General features: G+C 49.2%; 1 protein-coding gene across 1 annotated transcript in view; it reads right to left on the reverse strand.

Annotated features, from left to right (window-relative positions):
* LOC8026793 (argininosuccinate synthase) overlaps nt 1-16,862 on the reverse strand; it is a 35,935-nt gene extending 19,073 nt beyond the window's left edge. Inside the window, exons 1-5 of the mRNA XM_029985092.3 lie at nt 16,612-16,862; nt 14,917-14,985; nt 13,079-13,324; nt 5,120-5,194; nt 3,511-3,581 (exon numbers count right to left, since the gene is read on the reverse strand). Of these exons, the coding sequence (XP_029840952.2) occupies nt 3,511-3,581; nt 5,120-5,194; nt 13,079-13,324; nt 14,917-14,985; nt 16,612-16,710 (560 nt within the window). The 5' untranslated portion in view covers nt 16,711-16,862. The remainder of the gene's footprint in view (nt 1-3,510; nt 3,582-5,119; nt 5,195-13,078; nt 13,325-14,916; nt 14,986-16,611) is intronic.
* Nucleotides 16,863-23,786: the final 6,924 nt, after the last annotated feature.

Consider the following 23,786-nt stretch of genomic DNA (forward strand, 5'->3'; position numbering starts at 1 on the left):
AGCTTTTCCGAAGCGGGAAGTTGGATTGTTCTGCCGCAGGGTCTCCCGCCGAAAGGGAAGCCCCTGCGATGAAGGCAGGATGTGGAAGCTTTTTGCGCTTTGATGCCTATTGGCGACGTGAGCGAACGAAAGCGTCGCTGTCGTCGGCCTACCACAATTGGCCGAATGCTGTTTATGACGTCAGCAAAGGATTGATTGATTGAAACGTTTATTTAATTTCCATGCCTCTGGTCTATGGAACCTCATGTGGCATGGGGGAAGGGGGAGTGGGAGAGGGGTAGTGATGGGATGGTGATGGATTAGACGTACCGTCCGATCCCGGAGGACCGGAGGTAGGAGATGATTGATGCGAAGATGAGATCTCGTTCTGCGGGTGCTGAGGTTCTCGGATGCGTCCATTCCCGAAGGGTCATTGGTCTAAGGTGCGGCGGTAAGGTGTTAATTGCCGCTATCCGTTCTAGTGACGTCCCTTCACAGGACCATACAAGATGGTAGCAAGTCGCAGGGAAACCGCAGTGTGGACATCCAGGGTCAGGACCTGTGTCATTCTCATCTGTTGACTTGTAGAACTTGGCACGCCAAGAGGGAGTCACCATAGTCCGAGTCTGGAGCCTGTGTAGTGCGACTTGCTCCCATCGTGGAAGCCCGCGAGGGATCGGGTGGGGGTTAGAAGGTAGGAGCGCTGCAAGGCGCGCTTTTCGTGCTCTTTGTTCTTCCTTCTTCTTTTGCGTTAGATCAAAGCCCTCGTCAGGTGGAACGTCCCGTTGAACGGGCGAGGGGACCGGGCCTTGTGAGGGCTGAGTATTTGCCTGTAGCAGTGCCCTCGCGGCCCCGTCCGCCCGCTCGTTCCCTGGAACGCCTGCGTGGCCCGGTATCCACGCGATGGTGATTGTTTGTCGAGCCGCGGCTTGACGAACCAGTTCGCGGATGCGCGCAACTGTAACGTTGCATGTGCTCAACTGCTGTAGTGCACGCATCGCCTCTTGGGAGTCGGTGTATATTCGAGTTTCTGTAGTTTCTGCTCGTGGCATGTTCGTGGCTGTTTCAACGGCGAACGAAACTGCCAGAAGTTCAGCCATGCAACTGCTCCGTGTACATGCGGTAAGCTTGTGGTTCGTCTCTTTGCGTGTAGGGGAATGCCAGGCAATCGCAGTGCGGCCGTTGTTGTCTCTCGCCGCGTCCGTGTAGAAGACATCCACGTGCGCGGCAAGCTTGCTGACTTCAGCGCGGTGGATGGCTACTTGTGTAGCACGTCGTCCAGGGTGATCAGGTCCTTGATGACTTGGGAGGGGCTTGATGGGAGTGACTGCCTCTGCATCCCAAGGTGGCGTCGGTGTAGGCATGAGTGGGCCGTCAATTAGGTCGGAACGGCCAATCGAGGCAAGAATAATTCGCCCGTGAGGAGTGCGAGATAGCCGCTGAGCTTGGCTTATCCGCATCTCCTCGGCAATCTCACGGATGGTGTTCATTTGAGCGGTCCTTTCTAGCTGTTCAACCGGTGTGAAGCGGGGGAGCCCTGTAACGACCCGCATGGCCGCTCTCAGCATGGTTACTAGTGTGGTTTCTTGAGTATTTGTAAGGCGGAGGTAGTTCAGTCCGTACACTACCTTCGAGATTAGGAGGGTACGGACGAGTCGCCGGAGGAGATCATCCTGTGCACCCCAGGCCTTGCTCGAGATAGCCTTGAGCAAGTCTAGGCCCTCCTTCCACTGCGATTTTACTCTATTTCTCATCGACGGAAATAAGAGGAATGTAAGAACTTCAGTTTTGACGGTGTTGGCAGTGTTGCTTTGAGAGCGCTATGATTTCAGGCTTCCACCATGCCCATTACAAACACCATCGAATTTGTTGTTCACAAGGTAATGACGTCACGAAAGGTAACCGAACGAGGGCGCCACCGAAACATCTCGCCGCTAATACGCTATACCTCAATAGTAAAAGGTTAACAATATTGTTACCAAGAAAAATGTAATGTACGTTACCTTGAAGTTACTTTTCTTTAATTCGGAAAGAAAATTGCTCATAAAGAATCGCAAGGCGTTGCTATTACCTTTCGTGTTTCGTTCTTATCGGCTAATCTCGTTGGCTCGCGTGGCCCTGGGTTTTCTTAAAGGGATACTACAACGAAATTTCGGAACTTTTTTCTTGGTCTATTCGTGTTGCAGAAAGCAGCATCACATCAGACACACCAATTTCTCGTTGAAGAAGAAACGAAATTTTAAAACGAATTAAACGGTTAGAAAAGAGCACCCGGTGGATGTCGCTAACGCCTCATTTGTAATGCGAATCTAGGAAGCTTGACAGGTAGTGACGATAACTGTCTCGCCTCCGGCCACCAGGAGAGAAGACGGGGAGGAAGAACTCCCCTCTACCCGAGACTCTCTTTTGTATGTCCCAGACGTCGCTACTCTCCCTCTACAAGATTACAGAACATTAACCCGTCACTCCGAATTTGTACAAAAACCAGCTTTGGGGTTAGTTGCGGTGGCCCCTGGCGTGCACCGGCGGCTTGGTGCCTGGAACGGCTAGGACCGTTCCAGCCACCAATAAATGATAGAAAGGACAGCGTGTGCACACTGTCCTTTCTATCATCTATTGGCAGTGTTACCGAGGCTGTAAGGCCCACCGCAAGAGGCCAGCTAGACCATCTGCAGGTTTCAAAATAGAATCCCTCGCAATATTTATCCACTTTCCACAGAATTTCTATAGAAAACAGTGTATATAGGCTACAGATATTCTAAAAAAAAATTCATGCTCTTTTCTATCCACTGTCTATAGCTTTTTGGTCGCTTTTTCCTGTAGATTTTGTGGAAATTAGCGTATAGTGATATATTAAATTTAGGTTTCTCACGATACATTCATGAAAACATGCACTCGCCACCTGCCATGTACACATGCGGAGACATCACAAATACACACGCCAACCAGTAATTCAGCAGTGTTGAGTTGACTGCTCCACCGCTATGCGCACCCTTCACTTTACGATGCTAGTCTATAGAAGTGCCATTGAAATATGGCGACAGAAGTCTATTGAGGCATGGTGATAGAAATTATATAGCATTTCTATCATCTGTCCGGTATAGACTTTGGTTGAAGGAAATTCTATAGAAAGTCTATTTAAAATCGTCGATACGACGTTATGGGATAGGAAGTTGAAACAGTACGTCGTTAAAATGTGGATAGGATTTCTATAGACAGCCTGAAATATCTTTTGTAAGAGAACGAGAGCGGGTGGGTTTGACGGCACCAATCAAAGCAATCCGCTCCCGCTGTAGCGTTCATGCAGCCGAAGCGCGATCTGCTGTACCGTAAGAAACTCGCGCTTGTAGTCTTGGCGCTTCTTGGCGCTTGGTTCGTAACAAAGTGAGATCGACTATAGAAAACAAACATCCATAAAAGACGATGGCGTACAGTATCCTTCGGTACCCAAATAATGAAAGCAAGTGCTTGCTTGTGCGTCGTTCTCCTTAGTTAAGACCAGCGCGAAGAAAGAGAGAGAGAGGTACTCGCCTCACGTGCATGATGTTGGCGTCCATGCTCCAGGGAGCGCTTGGCGTCACTGGGAGATCGATGTGGTGTTTCTAAAATGAAAGTGTCAACAGTACGCGAGAGGCAGATTTTTTTTTTTGTAATGTTCGTTTGAGAATTACACTTTTTATAGACATACACAAGAAAGCTTAGAAATATACGAAGCTCTTTTTGTTGTTCTTTACTAAAAGTAACCAGGGTTATAACACCGTTGAATATATGATCATCGTGTGTACGAATTTGTCCATGGGAGCTGTAAAGCAAGACCTCCTCAATATTCAGCAGGTTAGAGCACTGGTGGAAGGAGACAATGGAAAACTGAAATTGGTAAAAGCAACTAGCACAACTGGAGACAGGGAGGACGGAGCAAAATTGGGACTCCCTCCCGCGTGGCTCCGGCCCAAAGTCTGAACCCTGTCTCTCGGTGGGTCTAGGTTTAAGAAAGAACCCCAACAAGGTTGACCAGAGGAAAATTGACGCCTCCTTCGCCGGGGGGAGAAGGCGAGGGTTCGTTTTCCTTTTTTCTTTTTCTTTTGTATTCGTCCGATCCCCCAAAGATCAGCCTAGTGGTTCATTCCCCGGCCCAGTGATAGTTGCATGGGATGTAGAGAGAAAGAATTTGGGTTTTTAAGTAAGGGAGGAAATCATTTTCTCATGCTAGGTGGCGCAAGCTACCGCCCGTTACAAAGGGCATAGCCAATATCAGCCATTCATCCATCCACGACCACGTCACTTGGAGCGCGCCTATGCGGAGCGCTGTCCCCTGATGTGGCCGATAGTTTTGCGCCGTCCCAACAGAGCGCCTTTACTCAGCTGTTTAAGGCGTGCTCGAAATGCTCGGGGTAATGGTTTGCTTTCGCCCCATTATTTAACACGAATTCACCGAACAAAGGACACTATACTCTCAAAGCACCCCTTTACTGAATAAACTTTTAGTCGAGTTTGAGACTTTGTCCTCTCATCACCTTTTTCTCTTCCACGGTTGATGTTTGCTTCTCTCCCCAGTCTCGAGTAATTCAACAAAATGAAAAGATAGTCACATTTGCGATTAATGACCTTAAGCCATTCGTCCTGGGTCGCGGTTGTGGAAAATTTGTGCAACCCAACACCCACTGGTTTCCCCCGTTCCGATTCACAAAACGGTACGCAACAGTCAACGACCGCGTTAACGTTAGATCTTCGCTTACATCAGTGGGACGCGAATAAAACCACAAAGATGTTGTATGCTATTCCTGAAAATACTCACAGATAACGGGAACGCAGCTCGCGCTGTCGACGTGGGCCGCGGACGCCCTCGTGCAAAGCAGAATCAGAACCACGAGCAGAACAGCTGAGGTGCACCGCCACCTCTCGGCAGAAATGCGAAACAGTACGGCCTCTAGGCGCACGCTGTGGCACTCACGTGTGACGCGGTCCGCGGAGCCAGGAGACACGGGTCTGTATACTACGTCTCAACAGAAACGCAGATGTTACGTGATTGACGTGTTTGTTACGTAAGACCATCGCCATCGACGACGTCTTGACGCATAGCGCTGTCAAAATGGCGCCGACGGGCTGTAAAGGCAGCTAAAAGGCACAGGCAACAACTGACCTTGGCGTATTCAAAGAGGTCCTGGCGGCCCTTGAACCTGTTGTAGAACTCAGGCATCCGCCACGGAGCTATCACCTGAGCAGGCACGTACGAGAAATGATTAAACCGACAACTCGGCAACGCTATTGTAAAGATGAACAGTCGCCAGCTTGCGTTAACTAATATTGCGAGTATTTTTATGATGTCATTAATAAGAGCAGCTCACAGACGCGCTAAATGTTGCACGGCAACTTCTAGCTGCCAGATGTGTCGTCTCAGTTGCTACCAGAAGTTGTCAAAAGTAGCTGCTAATGTATGTACCACTTACAGCCCGATCAGGCATAATATCCGTTTTTCTTTTGCGTAAAAGAAGTGGATTGCCCACGAATATATTTTAGAATTTCCACATTCACAAGGAAAATTGATTTGTTAGAATAAGGCGAGTTAGTGTGTGGAATTAGAGCTCGACGCTTTATTAGCGTTATTAGCCGCCTTTTAGGTTAATGATGTAACACGTATTTCTAGTGACCTGTCAAAGCTGCTTTTATAAAGCGCGACTTTTGTCACGCCAATTTCGACCTGACAGATCTTCCTGTAATGCCTAAAAAGCGGTATATGAATGTCGCGACTGTTCTTGACAAGGCGTGGAACGCCTGCGAGTAACGCTTAAGACGACATCTTAAGAAACGCAGGGTGTGTGTCTAGCATCCCATTATCCCTCCGAGCCAATGAGATGTCAGTAATGTCACCAAAGAACAAATCACAAGGCGAGAAGCTTCAGCATAATAAGCCCCGAGTTTCTTGAGACATGTCAGTGACGAGAGAGACATTAAAAAAGTGGCGCTTTTTAACGATCACTTTAATTGACACAGTGTCCCTTAATAAGGGACACAAAACACCCCCGAAATTTTTATTTTTATTTTTTACCAGGCAGTTTATTATGGTGCAGGAAGACTACCCAATCAATATTTTGCTACAGCGTAACGTATATTTTGAAAAAAAGCCAAAAAATGCAATTGCTCGAAACCGAAACCGTAACTGGACTGGGAGAAATATGGAGAAGAAAATTGCCAAAACGATGTGCAATTTTTTTTTTTTTTTCAATCAGCATAATTGCAGTTTCTTAGAAGTCACAAAAAAAAAAAAAATCGGTATAAAATTTTTTTTTTCCCTTTCTAATATTGAGCGTGTGCTTTCGATGACCCACGGCTTTAAATAAATTTGGTGGTTGTGTCTAACTCTAAATCGTAGAAAACGGCACGGGACCACCAAGAAGAGAGTGAGCGCGATTGAAACCGGCCAGTGCTCGATCGGCGATTTTCGAGTGGAAAGAAAACGAATTTCGAGCCGCAATTCGTGTTCTGGGTAGTGGGGCTCTCACGTGTCATGCACAAATAAAAAAACTTTGCGTGCATAAATACCCTGTATGTGTCCCTTTAAGTTTGACTTTGCACCAACACCGGCGTGACGTTTAAGCCGATGACTAACGGCTTAAAACAATGGCAGGTTTTACGCCAATGGCCGTTGCCAGACAGCCAAGGCACATCGCTTTGCTTGGCATTCTGTCCAGCGTGCTTTTAAACTTGACGTTAGTTTCTTCTATACGTCGAAGCCGACGGGCATGGTTGTAAAAGCCGTCCAAAATATACCCTAACATACAGTTACGGGCTGTTGTGCTCTAAGGTGCGTATCTAAACACTCAACCTAAACTTGCTGATGCAGCGCAGTCACTTCAAATGTGCGAGCTTGTTCTTTATTTATATATATATATATATTGTTACGGGTAAACCAAAAAACCGCCGTTCCAGTCTCGTTTCTTCGTCTTCTTCTACCCTTAGTCCACCTCTTCTACCTTCACCGTTACACTCGCCCCTCCGGTGCACTGGGCTGTCCGTCTCGGACAGAAGCAACATGTTCATCGCGCGTTACGTAAAGTTTCAGTTGGCCAACGTGAGCAGTGAGAGTCCGGTGTCTACCTGGTTGAGGTAGCGTCCGAAGCTTCTCGAGGCGATATGTTACCGGACCGAGCTGTTTGCATATTTTAAAGGGTCCGCAGTACCTTGGCATTAATTTCTCTGATTGCTGTGGGCGTCTGAAATGACTTCGAAGAAGCACTAAGTCTCCCGGATTCAACGACGGTCTCCCATTTACTCTTCTTAGACGCCCTGCATGTAGCGACTGCTTGTGAAGGATGGCCAGTCGAGCTCTTTCCCTTGCTTCGATTAATCGGGCGGAAAAGTTACCATCATAGTCTTCTGCCCGGCGGGTCCATGTCATCTCGATTGCTGTCTCCTCTGGAAGCGTGGGGAGTCTCCCGTAGACTAGTTCAAATGGCGATTGACTCGTCGTTTCTTGTTGAGACGTGTTTAGTGCAAACGCGGCTGTGCAGACGTATTGGTCCCAGTTCTTGTGGGACGCGTTGACGAATGCTGCCATTACATCGACCAATGTGCGGTTGGTGCGCTCGACAAGACCATTTGTTTGAGGGTGGTAGGGTGAGGCCGCTGCATGTTGAATCCCGTAATTTCTAAGGGTATCCTTGAAAGAACGCGACATGAACGACGTTCCTCTGTCAGAGATGATCATCCTTGGAGCTCCGTGCCGACACACTAGATGGTTATTTACGAAGCTGACAAGGTGCACCGCTGACGTATCGGGAACTGCTTTGACCTCAACCCACTTCGTTAAGTAGTCGGTCGCCACAATAATGTGCCTGTTGCCAGTATCTGATTTCGGGAAGGGACCAAGGTGATCTATTCCCAATACTTCGAATGGACTCCTTGGGGGTGGTATCTGTTGAAGGTCTGGTTTGCCTAGGTTCGGTGGCGTTTTGCGCATTTGACAAACGGTACATGAGGCGACGTACCGCCGAACGTCGTTCCTCAAACCCGTCCACCAGAATCTTCGCAGGATCTTGTCCAGCGTTCGATGCTGTCCGAGATGCCCTGAGGTCGGAGCGTCATGGCACATCTCCAAGATATTTTTCCTAGCTTTCTTGGGGACAACAGGAAGCCATGGCCCTGAAGCACGTGAACGATGGCAAAGTAGACCATCTTGTAGCTCGTAATGTTTTCGCAAGCAACGTAGTCGTCGTGTAGAAAGCGAAGAAGAATCGTTGCTTCCGACCGTAAGCAACTGAATTATTTCCGATGCTTCAGCGTCTTCCGATTGCATGTGTTGCAGATCTAAGATTGAAGACACAGGGAGAACTTGTAGGTCCTCTACCGGATTACGTGACAAGAAATCAGCATCTTGATGGTACCTCCCACTCCGGTGAACAATACAGAAGTCGTACTCTTGCAGCTTCATGGCCCATCTTGTTAACTTCGGGGTAAGGTCGCTCTTGGATTGAAGCCACCGCAATGCTACGTTATCCGTGACCACCGTGAAACGCTTGCCATAGATATAAGGGCGAAATTTTTCTACAGCCCACACCACCGCGAGACATTCCAGTTCGGAAGAGTGGCACCGACTCTCTGGTTCACTCAGCTTCCTGCTTGCATAGGCGACGGGTCGTTCCCGACCATCCCTATCTCGCTGAAGAAGGACGGCACCTAACCCTTCTCCACTGGCGTCTGTGTGAAGGAACGTTGGGGCGTCCTCCACAAAATGTGCAAGCGTAGGCGGTTCAAGGAGGGATCTTTTCAAATCCTCAAAAGATGCAGCTTCGTCTTTGCCCCATTTCCACTTGGTGTCTTTTTTCAGAAGTTGGTTCAAGGGAGCAGCTTTAGCAGAAAAGTTACTGACGAAGCGACGAAAATAAGAGGCAAAACCAAGAAAACTCTTCAGTTGCTTTATGCTAGTGGGTGCGGATATGCTGGCAAAGGCTGATAGCTTCGCCGGGTCTGGCCGAATTCCATCTTTGCTGACCACGTGACCAAGGTAGGTTACTTCACTGTACCCGAAAAAACACTTGGATGGGTTTAGACGTAGTCGAGCGTTCGTGAGGGCGTCTAAAACAAGACCTAGACGTTGCTGATGTTCGTCGAAACTGTCGGCATAGACGATTACATCGTCTAGATAGACTAATGCCATGGTCCATTTTAGACGGCCGAGAACCCTGTCCATGAGACGCTGGAAGGTCGCCGGCGCATTACACAAGCCAAATGGTAAACGCCGGAACTCAAACAGTCCGTCGGGTGTCACAAAGGCTGATTTTTCAGCGTCGTTTGACTCGAGTTCAACTTGCCAGTATCCTGAAATGAGGTCTAATGTCGTGAAGTATTTGCAACCCTGGAGCCGATCGAGAGCATCATCAAGCCGAGGCAGGGGATACACATCGGGCTTAGTAATGCTGTTTAACTTTCTGTAGTCTATACAGAACCTTGTCGAGCCGTCCTTCTTCTTGACGAGCACGACGGGTGATGACCATGGGCTGTTGGAGTGTGCCACTACGCCTCTCCGGAGCAAATCGTCCACTTGAGCACTGATCTCCTGTCTTTCGGAGATCGACACTCGTCGGGGTTGGTGATGTATTGGCGCGTGGTCACCGGTGTTGATGGTGTGGCGAATTAAAGGCGTACATCTCAATTCTTGCTTTGTAATGGCTATACAGTGACGGAACGTTTTGAGTAACGACTGTATGGACTCCCTCTGCGTTGCTGTTAGGTCTGGTCCAAAGTTAAATTCAGTCCACGGAATGTTGTCATCCTTGCTGAGTCTGCTCTCTGGGGTGGGTACCACCGGAGAACACGCAACGGTTGCGATCATGGTCTCTGGCAATATTTCAAAAGCTATTCCTAAACTTTCACCTCGCTTAAGGTGAATGTCATCAGTGGTCAAGTTAACTACTAGAATGTTAAGGGCACCTCGTCTCGAAGAGATAAGGGAGCGAGGTGTTGCAAATTCAGTCCCAGGTTGTGAGTGAAGAACCGCTTCGACTAAAAAATCTCCTGAACGCCGATTACCCTGAATCGACGATTGAACCCAGACCGCTGAAGACTTCGGAATCGTTACGTCTAGCGTGGAGACGACTAAGCAGGTGGAGGGATCGTGGGTGAATTTTAGAGGTAACAGAGGATAGAAAACTTTCACCCATGTTCGACAGAAAACTTCAACCGATGTTCTGGCTACCAGTTGGATGTTACCCGAAAGTATTTGGAAACACTTAGCCAGGTGCAGCAGTAGACAGTAGAAGTAGTAGAAAAATGTACTAGGTTGTTTAATGTACGGCTTGGGATCATCACAATGGATCGAGGGAAACGTGTCCTCCGACGTCATCTGGGACTTAGACGGCTGTGATAACGACAAGGCAGCGTGGCCACGTGCAAAGGATACTAGCAACTCCACCTCGGAACACCAGTCACACCCGAGAATGACTTGTGGGTTTAAGTTTTCCACAATAAAAAAAACAAAGATTTACAGTCCTGCCCAGTGCTTCGACGGTCAATTCGCAACGCCCCAGGTAGGGTATGAGAGTACTGTTTGCTGACACCAGTCGAGTGTCCTTAGAGTCAGTGGCCGCTGCCGCGTGGTCCGTCGATCGCAGCAAGGCAGCATCAATGACGCTCACACCAGCCCCCGTGTCTATAATGGCATCGACTGGTTGCGTGACTCCGTGTATTAGAATTGAAAGGTGAGGTGTAAGCGACCTGCTCACCGACGCTGCGGCCAGGGGGACTTCGTGGATTACGCGGGACCCTGCCCCGTCGGGCCCGCGTGGGTGTTTTCCTGACGTTGAGAGGTTGGACTCGGGCACGAGCGAGCCAGGTGTCCTGGACGTCCACAGTTGAAGCAGTGGCGCCAGTCAGGCCTACGACGCCTGTACTGCGAGTTGTCGGGTAGAGGATTCTGAATCGTCGGTCGGACGGTAGAGGTGGTGGCTCTGTTCGCCGCGTCCATTTCCAGCGCGTGACCGAGTGCAGCGCTGAGTGTGGTAGGACGAGCGAGCCGCACAAACCGCTGAATTTCGGTGTTGTGGATGGCATCAATGAAAGCTGATGTAGTCATCAGGTGAAGCGTGGCTTCGGAGCACCCTAGAAGTGCTTTTCTTGCCAGTCTATCGATAGTGTCGGCCAGTTCTTGGAGTGACTCTGTGCCCTGGCGATAGGTTTTGAGTGACGTGAGATGTAGCTGCTGTAGATGGGCATCATTAAAACGAGCTTCTAGTGCTTGCAGAAGGAGCTCATACGTGGTTCGACTTGAATCCGGTACACTTTCAAGGAAGTCGGCGGCCTTCCCACGGAGCTGGGCGACCAGGGCTGCAGCCTTGCCTTGGGAATGCCACCCATTGTGTTGGGCTACTGTTTCGAATTGGATGATAAATGCGCGCCAAGATCCAAGTCCATCAAAAGTTGGAGGTTTGAGACGCATACCATCGGAATGTAGATGAGCAAGTCCAGCCTGGGGTCTCTCAGCTTCGTCGGGTGGGCGGCGACATACGGTCGATGGCTCTTGAACTTGTGGAAGGTCACCTGAGTCTCCTGGTCGCATGGTTGGGAGAGCTTCTTCAAGGTGCTGCAGGCGGTCTTGTACAGACGTGAGGTGGTGGTGAACCTCGGTGAGGCGTTGGTTCACGTTCTGTTCAACGTGAGTGACGCGGGCGGCGAGGCGACTGTCGAACTGTTCAAGCAGAGCTGCGGCATCTGTCGCGCTCTTCTCTGCTAACCGGTTGTAGAGCTGTTCAGTAAGCTCGGCCCACGGCGTCTCCGCTGTTGCTGCGTGGGAGCGGGTATTCATGCTGTTTGGAAAACCGCTGCCACCATTTGTTACGGGTAAACCAAAAAACCGCCGTTCCAGTCTCGTTTCTTCGTCTTCTTCTACCCTTAGTCCACCTCTTCTACCTTCACCGTTACAATATATATATATATATATATATATATATATATATATATATATATATATATATATATATATATATAACGCTGAGATACCTTCTTTAACTTACTCAGTTGAAAAACACAATAAGACAAAGATACTCCTAATTTAATCTCAAAATTTCGAAGCCTTGGAAGTGATATTCGTTGGCTTTACAGAAAAGCTCAAGAAATTCGTTTTCGTCGATCCTCTTCTTGGATGGAAGCGCCCTGCAGCCAATCTACCAAGCCCGTTCACCTTACCCCGGATGCTTCGTACAAAGGTGCTTCGCAGGCACGTAGCCAGGGGGGAGGCCCATGGGGCCCGGCCCCCCCCCCCCCCCCCGAAATCTTCTATTTTGCTAGGACCTCCTCTCCCCTCTCCCCCTCATATAGCATTTTGTCATGAACAGGCAGGCCCCCCCCCTCCCCCCCCCCCCCCCCCCCCCCCGAAACAAAATCCTGGCTACGTGCCTGGTGCTTCGTCCCATTTATGTCATCCAAACTGCATTTTACTCTCAGCACCGCAGTCTTCTGCTATGATTCCACAATTCGGAACTCTCACGTATTGATACGAGTCCTTTCTGTTTAGACTGGAGATACCAAAGGGTCACCCTCAAAAGAGCCGTAGTGTCAAACTGTCACAACAAAAACCAGTAGCTTTGATGCATGAAAAGTACCTCGAATTGCATTTACTCGTATTTACGGTGACTGACAGTTCAAGTAACAAGGGGCGTGGCGAATTCGAGTATCTGATATTCTTGCTACGCAGTCAATGAGATTGCAACTATAGCTGATTATATACTAAGCGGCTGTCTGTAGACGTTTGCAAGCACGGCTTCTGGGCGCCGCCATCTTTCTGCTGGTCTGGGTAGATCGTCTGATAGTTGAGCATTACTCGACTATCAGACGATCTACCCACACAAGCAGCAAGATGGCGGCACCCAGAGGCCGTAGTTACAAACGTCTATAGGCAACGAAAATACAGCCATTGCGCAGGCAAACTGGTCCAAGTTTACCACGATGTATTTTAATCCGAGGGGCAGAAAGAGAAAAAAAACTTTGACAGTGGTCGTTTCTAGCACCGTCAAAAATGATTTCCTTCTTCTGTCCCAGTCTCGGGTTAAATGCACCGCCCTGCTGACGGGGCATTCGCGACAGGCGGCTAGTGGGCGGGAGAGGGCACCAGGACGTCCGGCTTGAGCGCGGCACAGGCCAGCTCGAAGCGTATCTGGTCGTTGCCCTTGCCCGTGGCCCCGTGGGACACGAACTTGGCGCCTTCTGCCGTGGCCACGGCCACCAGGGCTCGCGCAATGCACGGCCTAGCCAAGGCGGTGCCCAGCAGGTAGCGGTCCTCGTACACGGCCCCGGACTGGACGGCCGGGAACACGAAGTCCGACACGAACTCGGCGCGCACGTCCTTCACGATCACCTGCACGGCGAGGCACCATGCAGCGCCCGCACAGGATCACGTTCGGGGTGTACGGAGTTCTCGCTACGTAATCCCAGACATGAATACGTTACTGAAAGAAAGTAACTGAATACCGTTTTTCGCTACTCACTCAAAAATGTAACTGTTACCGTAGATTCAAAAGGAACTCGTCACCTCAGCTCGCAAGGAACGCGTTATTGTTTCGTTAGTCTGAATGTATCGTTTGTAGGAAGTAGCCACTTGCATTGTTAGTCGTTAATAATTCCTTTATTCTAACAGGTTCATTCAGGGATAACTGTGGCTATATTGACATACCCTGTGCAAATCTTTTTATGGTCTATCTCTAGCGTTTTCTCGTCGCGCAAATTACAGGCGCCAGCTGGGATGAGAACCAGGTTGGATACTTGCGTTCTATGCGTTCCCTTCTAGAAACAGCTAAATACCGTTACTCGTTACTTCATCATAAAGTAGAGAAAATACGTTACTCATCCGTTCTTTTAAAAGGTAACTCTGTCGTTCTTTCGTTACCATAAAAGTAATTAGGTGCGAGTAACGCGTAAGGTCCGTTCACACACATGAGACTGCTTACAACCGGAGAGGCAAAAAACCGTTTTTAAGCCCTCCGTGACGGTTTACGACCGCAGCAGCACAGCCGGTCGTAAGCCCGTCACAAGAGGCTCATAAACCGGTCGTGTCGTGTCGAAGTCGGTCGTAGTCAAACGAGCTTTCATGTACAAGTCCAAGGCGGTCTGAGGCAGGCCGCCTTGGTTAACCTCTCTGTTTTCTCCTCCTGCCCTTATCTTCTTCTTCTCTATGTCTGTTTTCCCAGATCCTAGCGCATAACAGCTTCGCTGTTATACGCTAGGATCTGCGAAAAAAATGCGTCCGCGGATGTTGACAGAGAACTCCCCATTGGTCGTGGCAAGTATGAGTAAATAAAAATAAAAAGAGGGGGGCAACCAGCGTGAGTCAGCTTTCCTTAGCATTATTAGATAGTGAGGTCCTCATCCCTTGTTATCATCTCTAGGCATCATCCTCGAGGTCGTCCTAGAAGTCGTCCGAGAGGTCGTCTGAAAGGTCGTCCTTGAGGTCGTCTCAGACGTTGTTCTCGAGGTCGTCCTAGAACTTGTTCCTGAGGTCGTCCTAAACGTCGCCCCCTAAGCATCGTCCTCTAGGCAACGTCCTAGACGTCGTCCCTAGGCAACGTCCTAGACGACACAAAGATAACAGCTTCGCTGGTCCTCCATCTTCACGTGAAGTGGAAGGGCATTACAATTTTTGTTCAGAAGCGCGTGAAAGAGCGTGTCCCTGCACTCGTTCGTGGCGCTGACTGCCAGCTGTGCTACTGCGACATTTTCTTCTCGACGATTTTTTTTGTATTTAGCTTGTGAGCGCGTGCTGTTGGCATCGGGTACTACAAAGGATGGCATCACCCTAAACAGAAGGACATTGAGACACCCTAATTTGCGCGAGAACGTGTGCAAATGATCTACGAGATCAAACTTCATGCTCGCGCAAGCAAACTTGACAGCGCTGTACCCAGCCTATAACTGTTTTCACCAGGGCTAGCTGTGGGAAACAAGCGAACGCACCTTTTTCGCCCCTATTCCCAAAGCTTTCTTCTCGGCTGCCTGGAAGTCCTCTTCTTGGCCCAAGTCCGCCTTGGAAACAAAGCAACGAGACGTTTAGAAAGAAAAACACAAAAACGAACGGGCGAAAATGAAAATATCGAATTATTCAATGCCCTTGAAGCTTTCGACGGAAATCTACATCACAGGTTTACAGCCGGATGCACGATCAGGCCTCTGTTACGCTCTCTAAGTTCATGTTATTCATTTTTAATCTCTAAAAAAAAAACAAAAAAAACGGTAGTATTACATTGTCCGCACAGATTATTTGCACGACCAAATATTCCTATATTATGCTCAAGACGATTTCCTCTAGCGTTCCTGACAAAAATGATTTGGCAACTCTTTCAAAATTGTATACTGATTTCATTTTTCCCTAGCAGTTTAAAAATTGATGTTTGAGAGACGGAAATGAAATAATCCGGCACAATTATTGAATTTGACCCACTGATCTACTCTTGCCTGCTGAACACAGCTAGAGCCTTTCTCGGTTCCGACATTGAGCACGACGCCAACAACACGTGGAATCTTGGTGTCACAGCGCTGACTGCACTTTTAAGGCGGGAGCACCTTGCGACCGCTTACGACCGGAGATGCTAAAAACGGGTTTTAAATTCTCTCGTCACTGCTTACGACACTCGGTTGAAAACCGCCACCCTGCTGCCCTGCCCGTTGTAAGCAGTCAAAAGCGGCAGCCGGTTGTGCCGGAGTTCGTTTTTAACGGTCTCCGACACAACCGGTTGTTTCACAATACTGCCAGCCCTGTCGAGGGCCAAGGTATAAACATGGAAATCAAATACAACACTGCTTTCAAATATCGACATTCAGAGCAATCTTTAAGAACTGCACCCCAAAGATATGAACTCACCAGGCACGAAGCCAAAAGGGTAGCCCGAGGCCCGCACCCCCCCCCCCCCCCCCCCCAAATCCTCAGTTTTGCTGAGACCTCCTCTCCCCCCTCCCCCGTCTTCATCTATTATAATTTTGCCATTGGCGCCCCCCCCCCCCCCCCCCCCCCTCTCCCCGAAACGAAATCCTGGCTTCGTGCCTGGAACTCACACAATGCTTTCAAATATTTACATTCAGGGGAATATTTAAGAACAGCACCCCAAAAATATGAGCTCGCACATACGCACGCAAGAAGCGTCACACTGTTACAGTTCAAACTATACGCGTATGGCATTCTCGAGTTCAGAAAGGAATCCCAGTGCAACCACACTATTAGGAAGTTTATTCCACAACTATATATTGCATGAACACAAATCACTGCTTAAAAATAGTTTTACGGGCATCAATGGCAAGCCGCTATAGGCCGGAAGGAGCTCGTCATTCGCCGAGCTCCTTCCCAGGCACGTAGCAAGGGGGGGGGGGGGGGGCATGCCCCCTCCCCCCCCGAAATTTTTCATTTTGCTAGGACCTCCTCTCCCCCCTCCCCTTCATACAGCATTTTGTTATCGGCGGGCGCCCCCCCCCCCCCCCCCCCCCCCCCCCCCGGAAACAAAATCCTGGCTACGTGCCTGCTCCTTGCCATAGATCCCGATGATTGTTCCTCCGATCGTTATGTGGGAAAGTAGGCGAACAGGCCTTCAGGGACACGATCGGGTTTTACCCCGAGGTCCCGTTGCAGCGTAAGGCCCGATCGACATGAACTAGCATTACCATGAAAGCGACCACGTCGTATGCCTCTTCAATGAGCCAGGCCAGGATGCACGAGGTGTCCAGCCCTCCGCTGTACGCCAGCACGACCGTCTTCGCCATCTTGGAAGCCCAGCTACTCGATGTTTCTACCGAATGACTGCGAGATAGAACGACTGATTGACTACCTCGTACCCGCTATCTCGGTTTGTTTATCAGTCGATAAAGGGCTCTCGAATCTCCGCCACGTCTGCAACGGGAGATGTCGAAGATAGGTAACGACATCCCCCTTCTCCAGCGGCGCGTAAACTGTTTTTCTTTGTTTACTGCTCTCCGGCACTCGCCCGCCATCATGATTGTTTCAAGATTGCGAATGCGGTTCAGCTGCCAGTGTGAATGCGGCGTAAGCGCGAACTATCTCCAACTTGTACCCCGATTTGTTATATTGGGCTTTTTGGAAGAATGCCGCTCTGGGTAGAAGACGCTGCGTTGTGTCCCTCTCACTGTTAATTTAGTTTGCTTACTTCAGCGAAGCTCTGAGTCTTGCCACCGTACACAACAAACTTGTCTTCTTTTTTTTTTCTTCATTTTTTTTTCTTTTTTTTTTTTAGTTAAGCATTTACTGCGACGCCACTTACAATGGTGAGACGGGTAGACGAAGAAGCACCCTTCTCAAGGAGCACAGAAGACATGTTGTCAATTCAAGACACGCTACACAGGCGACGTCCGACCTGGTCGATCCTTTCTGCGGTAAGCACCGGCGCAGGGTGACTATTTGTTTCGGCCGGCAAATTTATAAATACACACACTATATATATATATATATATATATATATATATATATATATATATATATATATATATATATATATATATATATATATATATATATATATATATATATATATATATACTCCGCGGTAACGTTTCTTGGCAATGCAGTGGAAGGTACAGGCACGTGTTCCCTCTCTCATTTCGAGCGCAGCAGAGCTGTGCGGCTGTGCTGGCGGTGCGCGGGCTCTCCTCCTCTTCCCATTTCTGGGGAGAGGAGGAACGCCCGCGCACACTCAAAGGGGAGAGGGAATGCAGGCCTGTAACTTCCACTGCATTGCCAAGAAAAATTGTCGCGGAGTATAACATTTACTACATTTGATGCATATTTACAAGGTGCAGCGATAAAATAGAAACTGCAATTTACTTTGACGTGCGACTGAGCCGGCCTTGTGGGTGCGTCGGCTCAGGAGCGCGGGACGAGGTCTACGCCATGCCGTCGACGCGCAGCTGATTATCAGTGTTGGCAAGGTGCTCGAGCCGGTAGTTTTGGTTTCGCTGTGCCGCCGGAACGAAACTTGGATACGCGATATCTACAAAACTACAGGGTGAAACAAGGCTCTTTAAATCGACCGGAAAATTCGGTTTCTTAACCTATCGCGCTACGACTTTGTGCAGCGTTGCCCACAGATGGTGCATTTTTTTTGTGTGTAAAATTTGCGAAGAGCGAACTTACCTGAGGAAAAAGTAAAGAAAGAAAAAGGCTTAGCTCCTATGGAAACGCAGCGACGCCACCGGTCTGCAAACAACACGGCGCCGTTTCGCACGGGAGACAAGAGATGGCGCAAGCGGTCGCGACGCCAACTGCCACCAACGAACGAGCAGACGACGCCGAGAGCCGGCCCTTTTCCAGGCAAGGAACTGCAGTTCCTTACTGTTACCGCGCCTGTCTTTTTTTTTTTTTTCTGCTACTGTCGTGTCCTGCGGAACGCGCGCCGCTTTTTAGTCGAAAAGATTGTCTGCTAAAAAGGCCTGCTCTCGGCGCCGTATGCACGTTCGCTGGCGGCGTTCGTTGCGCCATCTCTTGTCTCCCGTGCGAAACGGCACCGTGTTGTTTGCAGACCGGTGGCGTCGCTGCGTTTCCATAGGAGCTAAGCCTTTTTTTTTTCTTTACTTTTTCCTCAGGTAAGTTCGCTCTTTGCAAATTTTACAAAAAAAAAATGCACCAGCTGTGGACAACGCTGCACAAAGTCGTAGCGCGATAGGCTCAGAAACCGAATTTTCCGGTCGATTTAAAGAGCCTGGCGTCTCCTTGTTTTACCCTGTATAGACACTACCGAAAAACAAATTAAATCTCGCGCAGACTTGTGTCTATCTCAAATACCCTAGTCAAGATGAAGTATTCCAAACACTTTTTGAAGTACAGTTGGGGACAAAAGTCCCCAGGACGCGCGAGCTGCGACTGAAACGCATCGCTCTGCCATCTGCCGGCGGGTCGCCTGGTTTCGAGATCACGCAAAAGCGCATGCGCGTCCTACTGCGCCTGCAAGCATGCGTGTTTTCCCGATTTTCTGCGTCGCGGCGCCTAACTCGAAATCGGGCGCGTGGTACCACCTCGGAGATAGCGCTTACTGACATAGCACTTATGAAGCAAGGAGTCACGGCTGCCCAACTGAGCAATAAGCTCAGCTGGTTATAAAGCAGGATGCGCTGACACGGCGAAATGTGGCGCAATGCCGCACGCGGTATCTCCAGTTTCGGAACGTGTCGCGGACGCTTGTTAGCCGCAAGCGCTATCTCCGAGGCGGTACCACGCGCCCAATTCCGAGTTAAGGGGTGTCCAAACAGGACACTACAAAACCCGCGACTCCGACAAATCGTGAAAATTGAAGCGGACGCTTCAATTTTTACGATCTGTCGGAGTCGTGAAAATGTTTGCAGGAGTCGTGAAAATTTTTACGATCACGACTGCTCTCCTCTTCAGATTGACGTCACATGCCACCTGCGTCTGTCTCACCTCGCCAACGCCCTCGCGTACCGCCGTCGCCTCGGCTCGAAGGCCAAGGAGGTCCCGCTTTGGGTGGATTTGGGACATTCCTGCGTCGAAGGGTGCGTTTCGCCCGCCTCGGATCTGCTTTCTTTGTCGAGATTCACTTTCGTCGTGATGGCGTCCGACGCGGTTCCGTATTGTGAGCGGAGGCCTTGAGCAATTGACCGACAGCCAACAGAGCGTGTGAGTGGCTCTCCGGAGCCACGTGATAAGCAGAGCAAGGCCGCCGTGGAGGAAGCGAGGGGGAGATTTGACGGAGGGAAGTTTCCCCCCGGGAAGAATTGACGGAGGGAAATTTCCCTCCGACGGCCGGAAGCGGATCGCGGCAGAGCGCGGCACGATTTGCCGGAGTCGCGGGTTTTGTAGTGTCCTGTTTGGACACCCCTTTAGGGGCCGCGCCGCAGAAAAGCGGAAAAACACACATGCTTGTAGGTACAGTAGGACGCGCATGCGCTTTTGTGTGATCTCGAAACCAGGCGACCCGCCGGCAGATGGCAGAGCGATGCGTTTCAGTCGCAGCTCGCGCGTCCTGGAGACTTTTGTCCCCGACTGTACCTTGGAAATACTTTAGAACGAGAGTATTTGATACTGTATATTAATTACATTTCTGAGTATCTTGTACTAATTATCTCAAATACATTTTTGACCTTCCGCCATTTTCCGAGTTTCCCGGTATGAAGTGGCGTGGGCGTCGCACGAGCAAACGTGAACATTCAAGCAACTAAATGCTGTTGCTAAACTCCGTTTCAAACATAGCGTGCAATGTAGTCAAAGCTAGCGCGCCGGTTTGCACAGCCGACCGCGACTACGTTCGCTCCACAAAATAGTGCGGCCCCTGAAAAAAACAAAAAGTAGAAAAGTGTACATCTTTGGAGCTAATAACTAATAGTGGCGTTATGATTTCGAGGGAACACCGATTCTTTTTCAATAAAAAGGAAAAGATAATGTAAACTACTCCAAATTATTTTCCGTTTTCGTTCGTGCGGCACTCGCACTCGCTTCGGGTTTTCGGGTTGTGCGGCTGCCCCTGCCTCGCCGGTTTCGTGAAGATGGCGTCTTACGCGGGAAGCTTTCTTTTCCTGCTCGGATATTTTCGAAGATTCGTTGTGTAAAGATCTCGCAAAAGTGCAAGCAGGTGATCGCCAACGTGTACGCGAGTTCAAGAACGTGTTTCCCGGAGACGTCGGTCCGTGAGGTCCTGGAGACGGTCAGTAACGACACCGGAGTGTCTGGCAAGGTGGCGTCCCCGAAGCGAAGACCTCGCAACGTGAAAGTTCCGAGCACGCGGACAGTGTTGTGAACTGCCACCTGTTATTTCTGGTGTTAAAATCGGCCTTATGGCTTCAAAGTGAAACAAGCCTCAAGAAGGAACTGTGTCGGTGATGAATCGTGCCTACGGCTCCGTCTGCTTGCGGGACCTTACAGCAGGCGATGCCCGTGATTGCATTCCGAAGTGTCTGGGTTCTTCTGCCTGCGGGACCGTAACCATGGTCGGCTCCGTCTGCCTGAGGCAGCTTAACCTTGGTCGGCTAAGTAAACGACGCACATGCCCGTGCCTGTATTCCGAGGCCCCTGCTTTCCTCGAAAAGGAAACAACACTCGATCCTGATCTCGAGTGCCGTGTGTTGTGTACGCGTCTATTGTGAATCACTCCCGGTTCATGGGGGCGCCGGCACCAGAGCACCGAGATACTGCCTTCTGGATGACTTCTTCCATACACCGGCGAGTATTCTGACTCTGAAGGAAACTTCCATGAAGTCACATCACGTGAGGGAATGCCAAGCCGTCTGAACAATGGCAGTGCGGTCCCCTAATCACAATATTCGTTATATAAAGGACCGTCCACCACACTCTCAAGGTACTCTCTGATTTTCACGCTACCATGTAAATAAACGGCTTTAAATAGAGACGCCCTGGATCTCGACCGTTCTTCCGTTTTGACGAGGCCGGCGCAAGTTCGAGCGGAACACCAGCCCCTGGTCTACCTTCTTATAAATAAAAATCTACAAGAAAAGAGGAATTGAAATATGTACTTCCGCAATACGCACAATCTTGCACAAAAAATCGGCCGAGGAAAAAAAAAACAAAAAAACAACCTTTGCGCTTTAAGTGGATTCGAACCACCGCCACCGAGATGTCGACATGGCCGGCATCGCCAGAGCAGCGCCTTGTACCGCTCGTCCACGAAATCTCGCGGAGTAACACAATTTTGTGTGTTTTTTCATGCGCACTACTTCAGTAGCTTTCCCAGCGTTGCACGCGATGTTTGAAACGGAGTATAGCTCCGATAAGCTACTGTGACTTAGACTGAGCTCGCGTAAACATCGCTTTTGCGCCAATTTAGCTCATGCTTCACTCGAAAGTTTGTACAATTGAGGCTTTTCCCTTCGCCTTCCCAAAAGCACCTTTTGTTTCCTAGTTTCCCCCTAAAAATCCTCGAGCAAAAGGAGTGATTTTAGGGAAGTAAAGATTGGGCAGTGCAACGCAGAACGGGAAACGACCCACGTCAACAATGCGGACTTCAATGTTAAAAAGGGAAAAAAAATGGACACCAAAAAAAAATTGTTTTTTTCTTGTTTTTTGCTAGGGCAAAAATCTTGCTAGGGCAAAACATCGGGGTTTTATGGTTTTTTTTTTTTCTAAGTTCGGACCTTATTGCTCTCGCTGTTTATAAATTACAAGCGAACATTGATAAGCAGAGAACAGGACAGGAAACGAACTTCGAGCAGGATGACCTCTCAAATTGCCAACAAAGTGTCCCCCGACGTTGATTGCCTTTCTAAACGCAAGTTACTTCAAGAAGGTACGACCAGTGCCTTGGCTATTGTGTGGGCTCTCTTTGTTATTCATTCACTCATCTCCGTATCCCAAGTTCGTTTATAGTGAACTTCCCATATAGAGAATATGAACTGTTGTTAAACGATGCGTCTAAGGTGCGCCGCAGAACGTGATATTGCCACGCACGTCGGCGAGCAAGCCCGTGCGTGGCCGAGTGGTTACCCCGCTTGACTTTGACGCGGGAGGTGTAGGTTCGATTCCAGTCAGCGGACTGTCCTTTTATTCGTTCTTTCAATTTGGTCTTCTTGTAAGTTCGAGAAAATTCTCGTCTCATCTAGTTCCGAATATTCTACGCACCGAAATTTCTACGCCGAATGATCCAGAAACGGACGAGGGTACATAAGGGACTACGCAAGGCGAGCGGAGTCAGTCTCGCCCCAGCGCTCGATCCTGCGGTTTCGCCGACATCGACGGCTGCGACACTCTGTTATTATCCTTTGTACCCTTTTTATTTTTGGCACAAGTTCGCCACATTAAACGTTTATTTCTTCCTGTTTATTTATTGTGATTTGGTCACCACCCGTGACAATATTCAGCGAGGTCACTATAGCTGAAGTGACCTCTTTTTTTTATTTTTGTCCCAAAAATGTTTTATAACATGTATCAGAGATATCCCGCTCCTTATATAGACCGTTTCATTAGGGTCAGAGCAGAGAGGGCCAAAAGAGAAAAAAGAAATGCACTCCCCCTCTCACCCCCTATGTCGTCCGCTCCGCCGAGTGGGCTGTAGCTAGCGTGCGGCTGGCGTGCAAACTCTGTTTAAAATCGCGTCATTTTGGAACTTTCAAGCGCAGATGCGCAGATTTTCGGTATGTCAGTTGTCGTGTAATATTATGCTAGATAAAAAGACTGACAGGGTCCGATTGCGCTGTTACCTGCGCGCAAATAACAAAAAAATAGGGAAAACTGTGTCAGATTGGCCGGTCTCTTTGGCGAAAAGTAAATCCGGTAGCTGTACCATTTTTACTATACAAAGTTCGTACTGATGTAGGCCTTTAGCGACCATGAGTGCAAGTATGAAATAATAAATAAAACGTACTCTCCAGCCGCAATACACGGAGTAGTTGAGGGTAGTACTGCCGGCTGACTCGAAAGCTATTTAAGTAACGGAAAAAAGATATGCTAGTTGATCATTTAGCAAAACAGAACAACAGAGAGCTATAGGCTGATTTTGGAGTAGCCACAACTATTCTAAGAACGCGAACCACTTCACAACGGCAGCCACGAGCGAGAGTTCGATGTTCGGTAGAGTCCGCCGATACAGCCCAAAGATGGAGAACGGCAACCTCCCGGTTTGTCGTCTGCTAGCGGAGTCGGGCGCATGCCCTCTCTCTCATTTTGCCCCGCCGAACCCGCTGAACTTTCCGGATGTGTGGAGAGGGCGCTGCGGTCGAACAAAATGGTGCCGCACAGAGAGCGCTAAATGGAATGGTCTATAGTTGGACGATGTTGGTTTCTTTTTTTTTTTTTTGCTTTTTGTTTTGTGCTGTTGCGTGTTAATCAACCATTCTGGTAAACCAGATCTGCACAACTTGTCACC

The sequence above is a fragment of the Ixodes scapularis genome, unplaced genomic scaffold, assembly GCF_016920785.2.
Source record: "Ixodes scapularis isolate PalLabHiFi unplaced genomic scaffold, ASM1692078v2 PGA_scaffold3__209_contigs__length_174095766, whole genome shotgun sequence".
In the NCBI taxonomy this organism is placed as follows: Eukaryota; Metazoa; Arthropoda; class Arachnida; order Ixodida; family Ixodidae; genus Ixodes; species Ixodes scapularis.